The sequence below is a fragment of the Mustela erminea genome, chromosome 8, assembly GCF_009829155.1.
Source record: "Mustela erminea isolate mMusErm1 chromosome 8, mMusErm1.Pri, whole genome shotgun sequence".
NCBI classification, from domain to species: Eukaryota; Metazoa; Chordata; class Mammalia; order Carnivora; family Mustelidae; genus Mustela; species Mustela erminea.
The window spans coordinates 46,876,064-46,885,950 of record NC_045621.1 but is presented as its reverse complement, the minus strand read 5'-3'; the positions used below and the strand labels follow the sequence as shown (position 1 = coordinate 46,885,950).

Sequence of the window (9,887 nt, the reverse complement as noted above, 5' to 3'; positions counted from 1 at the left end):
TATGTCTTCTTGGCCATGGTTCAGGGAACAGCTTCGGGAAAGATGCATGCTGGGGGGTCACCAGCCCAGGCTCACGGGGGGCTTTAATCATTCCCCAGGGTGCACCCAGGAAAATCCCATGGATGCCCACAGGAACACTGCTGAAGGGGAGGCTGGCCTGGATGTCCTGTCCCGTCACCCCTGGCCAGGAATCCAGAAGCTGTCAGGGGAAGAAGTGCATGTGACCCACTCCCCTCAGGGGCCGACAGGGGACAGTGATGTGCCCAGCACGCCCTCCCACCTAAAAACCTTCTCCTGGGGGCCAGCTTCCTCGCAGCACAGGCACACTGTTGTTTTTCTCCTTTTAACTTTTATTTTATTGGACCATAACACTCACACAGACACACGCTTGGACCCCAGGTGGGCAGCTTGGCAGATAATCACAGTGTGGACGTCCATGAAGCCACGACTCCCATCAGGAGACTAGACACACAAAAGCAGGGGTGCAGGAGAAGGCTGTGGGCCCAGGCTCCGCTCGGGGAGGGCGGATAGGGGTGGGTTGGGGGCCCTGGGGTTGCGGGCAGGGGCAGAGGATCCCGCTGCTCTGCGGCTGAGGGGCACGGGGAGACCCCGGCAGGCAGCGTCAGGTTTGCGGTGGCCATCAGGGGCTGAACTTGTACAGGTACATGATCCAGAGGACACAGACAGTCATGGACACCCAGATCCACACTTCTTCATAGGGGTCGAAACGCGGCGCGCAGCACTCGTCATCCCAGCAGAAGTCCTCTTCCCAGCCGGGATCGGAGCCGGACCCGCTGAGCCTGGCCCTCGGTTGCATCATCTTCTTGTCATAGCCATGCATGGCCAGGCCACTGCTCCGGCGGCCACTGGCGATGGAGCCAGGGCCCTTGTGTCTTATGAGGTTGAAGACGGAGAAGGGGATGCTGATGGAGCCCTCGCTGATGGTGACAGGTCTACGGGCATGGGTGCCCGGGAGAGGATCCTGGCCGGCAGGGACAGGGCCGTCACCACCACCCTCCTCCTTGCCTTGGGGAGTATCGGCAGGAGCATTCTTGCCTTTGTCTTCATCCGTAAAGATGAAGGGGAAGGTGACGCAGCCGTCAATGCCAGGGATGGAGTTGTCTCTGATGAGGTCTGCCAGAGACGAGGGGAAGGTGACAGAGCCCTCTCCATCATCCGTGAGGCCAATGATATAGGACACCGGTGGGGGGTCATTTCCAGCAGCACTGGGGACGGAGCCCAGGCCCTTCTCAGGGTCGATGGGGCTGGAGATGGAGCCCCGGCCTTTGAAGATGAAGCCTTTCAGCTGGAAAGGCTTGATGCTGCTGATAAGGAGGCCTCTGCCATGGAAGATGGGGCATTTGATATTCACCAGGAGGCCTCTGCGCTTGGGCGTGGCCATGGACCTGGTGGGCAAGTAGATGGAGCCCTTGGCAATGATAAGTGGTGCGTGGGGGTCTGCCGCTGGGGGGTAGCCCGAGCTGGGGCCGACGTTCCCCTGGTCCCTATGCACATGCACAAGGGAGAAGGGGACGGTGACGATGTCATCATCTTGGCTGAAGAAGTTGCTGCTCTCAGAAATCGGGTTCCTGATGAAGTCGGACACCGACAGCGGGATGGTGATGGAGTTGGGGGTGTAGCCCCTGGCACGGTCGACCACGGGCCCGCTGCCAAGGGTGAGCAGCTGCTTGCCAGCAGCAGGGGTGGCCACATCATCCTCTCCGTACAAGGTGTACCTGCCCTTGATGGTGGGGGTGCTCCCGACCTCAGGCCCCCAGGCTGGATCTGGAGGCTTCTGAAAGAAGCAGACGCCCAGATCGCAGGCCTCGCAGCGCTCCCCGAAGCAGATCTCGGGGCACTGGTCGGAGCTGAGGCTCTCCCCATAGCACTTCTGCAGGATGACCGGGACCAGCTTGTTGAGAAAGAGCCGCACGTTCAGAAGGCTCACCTGGCAATCACCCCCAGTGCCCGGCGGGCAGAGCCGGCACTGCTGGCCCCAGATGCGCATCTTCACCAGCCCCAGGCGGCTGTCCTCGTCCAAGCACGCCTGGAAGAGGATGTGCACGTGGGCTGAGGACCAGCCCCACTGGCAGCGGCCACACTGGAGCCTGGGGGTGGGGAGGACAGAGGCAGCCATGAGCAGACTGGCAGGGACGGCCCTTTCCCCTGGCCAGCTCGGGGGCTGGCCCAACAGGAGCTCCTTCACCCGAGACCCCTCCCACAGGTGCACGACCCTCGCCTGCAGCATGTCATCAGGAAAGCTGAAAAGTAAATCCCTTTCTATGAGTTTCGTACCAAAAGCCCGCTGGATGGCAAAGACTGGCCTGACCCCTGTGGGAGGTCACTCCCCTGCTGCTGCCTCGTGCTGCCCTTTGGTGTTGTGGCTCGGGCTTCGCTGCCCTGCGGACATGTCACCAAGAGCCAAAAACAGTCCTGTGGGTCCTGTGAGGAGGGCAGAAGGTGTCTCCATGCTGAGCAGAGAAATGAGGGGAGGCCCTGGCAGGAAGAGCCCCACCCCCACGGAGAAAAGGTGAGCTAGCATAGGCAGGGGAATCTCGGGACACTGAAGGTCGGGGAGAGCCAGGAGGGCTGGGGGCTCCCAGGACGATGGCAAGCGAGCCCCTTGGACAGGTCTGCTCTGGCTCCAAACCTATGAGCAAGACTGCCATGCACCCTGGGGCTGAAGAAGGCACCAGTCTGGGGTCTCTGTGGTCATATGCCCCAGGGCCAGGAGGTGGGTCCCTTCTCCAAGACCCTTAGGTCACGGATGAGCAACCACATGCACACCGGAAGCCCGCCCAGCATCTCGCAGGCAGTGCCATCCCATGGAACTTTCTGTGACGGAGAGGGCAGGCACCATCTGCGCACGCCCAGCCTTCAGCCCACAGCCACAGGTGGGGCTGGGCTCGGCGAGCGCCCTGGGGAGCTGAACTTTCAGCTTCATTTCAGTGTAACCGAAGGCCACCTATGCCCAGCGGCTGCCGTGTTGCAGAACGTGGCACGGTCCCTTGTGCCCCACCCAACCCGCTCCCTGGTCTTTCTGTAGGAAAGCTGAAAGGCGAGGGAACGGTGTTTGTGACCCTCCTCTACCACCGAAGGCAGCTCCGGCTTGGCTGTGGGAAAAGGTGCTTCTCAGACACGGGGTGGGGGTGGGGCTGCTGATTCTCCTAATACCCGGGGAACCCAGCCTCCCACTGGACACCTCACCCCAGGGGTTTCAGACACCAGGAGTTGTGGCATCTGTGTCAAAATGTGGCTGCCCAGAGTCCCCACAGTGACCTGTCCATGAGGCTCCATCCCCCCACTGGCCCCCCTCCCTGCCAGCCTCTGGAGGGCCAGGGATGCCTGGCTGGGTGGGGTCCCTGTAGTCCTGGCCCGTCCCCACTGTTGTCACCATGACAGTAAGGAACAGGTCTCACCCAAGGACCCCCACAACACTGGGGCTCTCAGCCAGGCCCCTGCCTGGCCCGCAACCTAGTCCAGACACAGCTCCCCCTCTCTGGGCCTGTGCCCCTCTGCAGGCTGGGATTGAGCATAGGCACCTGCCCCTACCCGGCTCTGGCTGGCTCTGCTGCCATGGAAACCAGAAGATGCTGCTTCAAGCAAACAAGGCTCTCACGCCAGGGTGGCCAAGTCACACCCCAACATCTGCCCCGCCCCCGCTTCCCCAGGGCCCCCACTGGGGTGACCAGCACTGAGGGACTGAACAGAGGTGGCTCCCAGCCCCCCACTTCCCCAGCCCACCTACCTGCTGGGGGCCAAGAGCTGGCTGGGTGTATGACCCCTCCTGGACCATGAGGGCTGGTCGGCGGCAGCCCAGCCTCCAGACTCAAGGCCGACCGAGCTGGGGGTTAAGCAGCATCAGCCCCTCCCCTCCCAGTGACCCATCAAGGCCCCTGCCCACCACCGCGCACCTGGAAAGCCCCCTCAGCCGGTACTGGAAACCACCGCCCTCCACGTGCCCGGATGCCAGGTTCTCCTCGGGAACCAGCTCCCAGGTGTCCTGGGGTTTCCTCTTGGCCATCAGCTGGGCCAGGGTGCTGGCCCACACGTCCACCCCGTCCATGCTGGCACCGGGCTCCGCAGTGCGGACTGACAGCTGCGCCAGCCCCAGCTCCCAGGAAGCCCGGGATCCTGCATCCTGCACCCTCACCAGCCAATCGCGGCCTTGACAACCATCCAGTCTCCATGGCAACAGGGTTCGTCTCCAAGACATGAGAAACAGGCCTTTCCTTCTTATCCCCTTGAATATTTTTTATTACGCAAGCAATATATTTTCATTTTAGGAAAAATGAGAAACAAACAGATATATCCAAAGGAAAATATGCAATAGAAAATAAATCCGCACAAAATCGTCACGGTGGGCTGATGTCCGCACATGGCCCAGGCACATACACACACGTACACCGGTATGTCTTCTCCTCAAGCAAGAAATCACCCTGACCGTGTGCTGGTGCGCCCTGGCCTCTTCGGCCCACGACCTGTCATGGACGGTGTTGCCCACTCATCTGCGTGCAAATGTCTCCGTCCATCCAGCCGCCTCGGTCCCCGACTGCTCAGTGCTCCTTCGCCATCGGAAACGAGGCCAGGAGGACATGCACTGAGTGTGTATCCTTGCAAATTCTCCTATGGGTTTTTTTTTTTTCCCTAACTTTATATTGGCCAGAAACATAGAACGTTTGCATAAACAACGGCTAAAACATAATGCAGAGCGTCACGGTTTTGTAAAGACTAGTTGTGCACCTGAAGGGCAGCCCCCCACCTACTCCGTAGGCTCCTCCCCTGCAGAGGCCCCTCCAGCCTGGCCAGGACCCCTTCCAGATCCACGACTGGAGACGTTCCCCTTCACCACCTTGGGCTTTATGTAAATGGAATCGTGCAGGACATATTTTGTGTGTGTGGGTCTGGGTCCCCGCCCTCCCCTGGCTCACAGAAGCATCACAGCGACCACCCCCCTCTTGTGCACGCAGCCATGCTGCCGTGTGCCCCACATGAGGCTTGTGGCACCCGCTGGAAAACCGTCCTCAGGCCTCAGGCTTCCACCCCTCCCAGGACCTGGGCTCCCTGGGTCTTTCCTCCTGCCCACCCCCTGGGCCCTGTCCCTGTTCCCATGCCTCCTGCTGGGGTCACAGTTTCATCTTTCCATTCCCACCCCTCTAGGGCTGCGAATGCTGCACCCAGTCCTGCTGCTTTTTTGGTGGCCCCAGAAGCTCCAGAGTGGGACGTGAGCCCACTCCCCCCAAGGGTAGAGCAAACGCCTCACCCCTGTGGCTCCCTAAACCTCTCGCTCACCCTTTGTGCCTCCATGACAGCCTCTCTGACCTGTGTGCAGAGCGATTCTTCTCCTCTCTCAACGGCTGACGAATTCTCTGCTCATCTTTGTCCCGTCCGCAGCTGATCCTGGCAAGTGAGTGGATGGCCCTTTCACATTTTGCATTTCCGAAACTTCTTGGCTGTCTCAGCTATGCGCCATCTGTCTGCCTTGCAGCAAAGTGAGATCACGGGGTAGAAGAGGAAATGATTGGGATGTGCTCCTGGGAAGGCTCCATCCTGCAGGACCAGCTGGCTGGGAAAACCCCCGCCCCTGCACTCTTCCCCACGTCTGTTCGTTGATGCAGACATGATGTCTGGCACTCCTGCAGCCCCCTTGGACCATAAGGTGAACTTGCAGTTAGAAGCTACATGCGGAAGAAGCAGAAAGTCAAGACTTTGCAACCTTGATGACAGCTGGAATCCCTGTACTACTTCAGGATCACCTACTTCCAGATTTGTTGTTCAAGAGAGAGGTAAATACCCAGATCCTGCTCTCATGGTAAGTCAGACCTCGTGCTCTGGGTTTTCTGGCTGGTCTAGGGCCATTGTGTATAGGTGAGCAAGCATATGGACCTGGTCACGTGGGCAGCAGTGGTCCCAGGAGACAGCTGGAGCATGGTCTGCAGAGGTCCCCACAGGGCTTTTCCTCTCCACCTGGCCTCTCTGGACCCTGCACAGCCTGCTGGGTGTGGGAGCCTGTGCTCCACCCCATGTTCCACCCCATGCTCCAGCCCCATCTGCACGGCCCACCCCACAGCCTTCTCTGCTCCAGAAACCACAACCTGCCTCTGAGTTTAGGGAAGTCTTGGTATCAGGACTGACCACCATCCAAAAATAAGCTTTTTGGTTCAGGAACTTCCTTATACCTTTCCCAGAAGATCGCTCGAAAGGCATAGGGGACAGACCCCAGGGAAGCCAGCCTCCATGTGCCTCTTCCCATATGCCCATTTATCTGTCCCCCCCAAACCCACAAACCAAGCTCTCTGCAAAAGCTACTCACACACCAACTAACAAGTCGGTTGGCTTCTTCACCAGACGGTGATGGACAAGGCAGAATACGGCACAGTGTTCGGCCAACACCTGAGGGCTATGCGTGACCCCGAAGCTGGCCTGCTGTGTGGGGTCCACCTGCATGGACACAGGTCCCTCCAAGCATGGACTCTAGGAATGAGGCTGGCTAGCAGCCCCTCCGCCGTCTGCCCTCCGCCGTCTGCCCACCACTCTGCGACCAGCCTCCCGATGCATCGATGACTCCAGAATGGGCCGGGCTGGGGATGGAGAGCGGTGCCAAGGGCAACTGCCCTTTCTGCCGCCCCACCTGATGGAGACAGCACTTTCTTGTCTGCCTGCCCACCCACCATGGACACTCCTTTTGGCTCACACTCCCCTGCCTGGCACTTAGCTTCTTGAGTTCAGTTTTTAGAGAAGATGGTTAGAAGGCAGGGCTCAGCCCTCACCACTGGGGGACCTCTAGGTGGAGCATTTGAAAGCAGATCTTCTGGCAGCCCTGATGAGCCATGGGGACAGTCTCCTGCAGGTGACGATGCTCAGAGCCTCTGTCTCCCTCTTGGCCTGGGCGTGGCCTGGGCAGGTCCCCCCAAAACCTCTCCATGCCATGCTGGACCAGATAAATGCCAGCTTTGGGACAGGACAGCATAGCCAATGAGTCAGAGCTGGAAGCCAGGCTGGGAGAGGAGGGTATTGCAGGGTCCAGCTCTAGGCCACCTAGCTGATTGGACCCCACCTTGTGTGTCTGGAAGGAGAGAAGTTGAGAGAGACAGACAGGCAAGAAGAGAAAATCAGGTGGAAATAATCGTGCTGGGCTCACCCCTGCCTTCCCCCAAACCTCGGTTCCAGAGACACAGGCCACTTGGGCAGACCCCAGGCCCAGTCCCCAGCAAGCAGGCAAGGTGCATGTCTCTGGGCTACGGGCGGGGGCCATGGAGTCCATGGCTAGGATGGCAGCATCTGTCCCTTGCAGCCCCATGTCCAGCGTCCAGTGTTCTGCTCCCACAAGCCCTTCTCACCCACCCCCCCACCCCGCAAAGTTCCTTGCCCTGGTGTCCACCGACTGCTGCCCTGCCGGGGGCCAGTCACGTATACCAAGCCCCGGTGAGGACCCATTGAGAGCCACAGAGACTGAGAATAAAACATAACTGGCAAGAACAGCTTGGTCTGACAGTTCAGTTTTCCACACAGGTGCACAGCCGGATTTCACGGCTCCACTGAAATCAGCAGGTAAGTGTGGGGCAGGGCAGGGTCCCTCCTCACCCACATCCACTGGAGCAGAGCGGAGGTCCCAGAGGGCAGGTAGCTGGCAAGTGCCTGGCGTCATGGCCTGCAGGGGGCTGCCCCTGTGCCAGCTGGGGGGACCAGCAAGCTGGGAGTCCAAGCGGCGGACACGCAGAGGACACATGCAGCACGCGTCTCACAACACACACGTGCGAGCACAGACACACGGACACACACACACATACCCATGCACACACACCCCACACAAAATGCAGTCACATACACACACAAACACACGTGGAAATTTAAGTTGCAAGTAAGTTCACATTAAAAAGCAGTGTTCTCGAAAGTTGACAAGGAAAGGGGAGCAGGAAATCTGCAACTTGTCATCTTAGCAAACAGATACCCCAACCATCTCGGTTCTTGTCTATAATAAATGGTGTCATGTTTGTTAACATTTTTTAAAATTGGGTTTTTAAATTGGGCAAATAACTTGGGTGCTCTTTTTTAACTTCTGGGAAATGCTTCAAAAACAGGATAGAACAAAAAGTTTTTATTTGCAAACACTATTAACCATTTCCTGTTCCGACCTCAGAAATACTGCGAACCCACCGCTGCCTCCCGGGGCCACAGCTCCGTCCAGGCCGGGGTGACATCACCGCCCAGCCGCTCAGAATCATTTTCAGGATGATCCTTCTGTTTCCTGTGCTTTACCATAAATGGAAACTTCCCTGTGACCGGGCTGCTGCCTCGGGAAAGCGCGGGGAGATCCCCGTCTCCCCCACTTTCCATCGTTCTGGCTCAGGTTCCGCCCGCCCGCCTGCCTGCCCGCCCGCACACCCCTGCCTGGCGTCACAGCTGGGCTGGCACCTTGGAAACTAGACTCCTCTTCTCTGATGGGGAGGGTGGGAGGGCCCCAGGCAGGAAGCTTCTCCCGCCCCCCACAACCAGACCCTCCTGCTTCAGGGGAGATGGCAGCACCCACCTTGCCAACAACCCCCACCCTCAGGGCCATGTGTTAGTCCGGCGAGAAGCACATGGGGGGGCGGGGGGGCGGAGCGGGGGGGACAGGGGAGCTTCCCCAGGGAGCACACACGGCCTAGGCAGGACCACAGGACAACGGGCATGTGGCAAGGAGCACGTGGGACAGGAGGCCCTCGCGGGACGGCGGAGGCTGTAGATCCCAGACTCCCTGCACCGACTGGCCCCAGCACAGGCCTCAGCCGGGACCAGCCCGCCGGCGCTCAGCCCACTGCAGAGCTCTGGGCAGACACAAGAAGGAGCCCACCAGCCACACAGGGACGTGGACAGATCGTGCCCCACCCCACCCCACAGGCCACATGCTGGATCACCCCCAGGCTGACATGGAGCAGATGTGAAAGCCGGTGGTGACTGGAAGGAGGAACAGGCACGAGGGTGCGGTGACTCCTGTGTGCGGGGGTGCAGGGTGGTCCCAGGGCCACAAGACATGCACACGAGAACCACGCACGGGAACTGACTGTGCTCAGGGCATGGTCCCCGTGTCAGCATCCTGGTTGTCACACCACTGTCAGTTGTGCAATGTGTTACCGAGAGAGCCTGAGCCACGTGTGAGGGGCCGGCTCTCGGCTGTTTCCGAGATTGCGAGGGAATCTAGTTACCTCAGTGACCACACACATCTTTCTTCATCAACTATCCTTTGAATGGGGCTCCTGGGTTGTCCCTGGTGCCTACTTGTAAGTGGAGACAGGGACGGGCAAACCCAGCTGTGACCTCAGCTGGGACCCCCCAAACCCAAAGGGGTGAAACCACGACACAGGGCAGGGAGGAGAATGCCAGCCTGTGGGAGACACAGGGAGGAACACAAAGGACCCCGATCTTGCCCTTCTCTCCAGCCAGGGAGCCTGTCCTATCCCTAAGAAAAGATGATGAGGGAAGGAGACAGTGTGTGACAGGGACAGTGTGACGGGGACACTGTGTGACTGGGGCACTAGATGTGATGGGGACAGTGAGTATGACAGGGACGAGTGATGGGGACAGTATGATGGGGACACTGTGTGACAGGGACACTGTGTGTGATGAGGATGGTGAGTATGATGGGGACAACGTGTGGTTTGAACAGTATGCAGTGGGGACAGTATGTCTTGGGGGGATGGTGTGTGTGATCGGGACAGTATGATGGGGACGCTGTGTGACAGGGACACTGTGTGTGATGAGGACGGTATGATGGGGACAACATGTGGTTTGAAGCTCCCTTTGGGAGTACAGCACCCCAGCAGTCCTTGGGACCCCTGCCCCCTCCCCCACCTGTCCCAGCTTCCTTCCCAGGCTCTGATCCCATCACCCGCTGCTGCGCCTGCCCA

General features: G+C 59.4%; 1 protein-coding gene across 1 annotated transcript; it reads right to left on the bottom strand.

The window, feature by feature from the left end:
- Positions 1-329: 329 nt before the first annotated feature.
- On the bottom strand, positions 330-4,148 carry RTP5 (receptor transporter protein 5 (putative)). Its single transcript, XM_032355500.1, has 2 exons — positions 3,915-4,148; positions 330-2,108 (listed from the first exon to the last, which is right to left on the bottom strand). Exons 1-2 carry the CDS (start codon positions 4,064-4,066, stop codon positions 641-643), a joined length of 1,620 nt encoding a protein of 539 aa, XP_032211391.1. The 5' UTR covers positions 4,067-4,148; the 3' UTR covers positions 330-640.
- Between the last annotated feature and the right edge of the window lie 5,739 nt (positions 4,149-9,887).

What these genes read in the sequence shown, in the direction of transcription:
- RTP5 (XM_032355500.1), bottom strand. Translation starts at nt 4,066, where the DNA reads ATGGACGGGGTGGACGTGTGGGCCAGCACCCTGGCCCAGCTGATGGCC. An exon ending in CGGCTGAGGGGGCTTTCCAG is followed by an intron (nt 2,109 to 3,914) that starts GTGCGCGGTGGT and finishes CCCCACCCCCAG; the next exon opens with GCTCCAGTGTGGCCGCTGCC.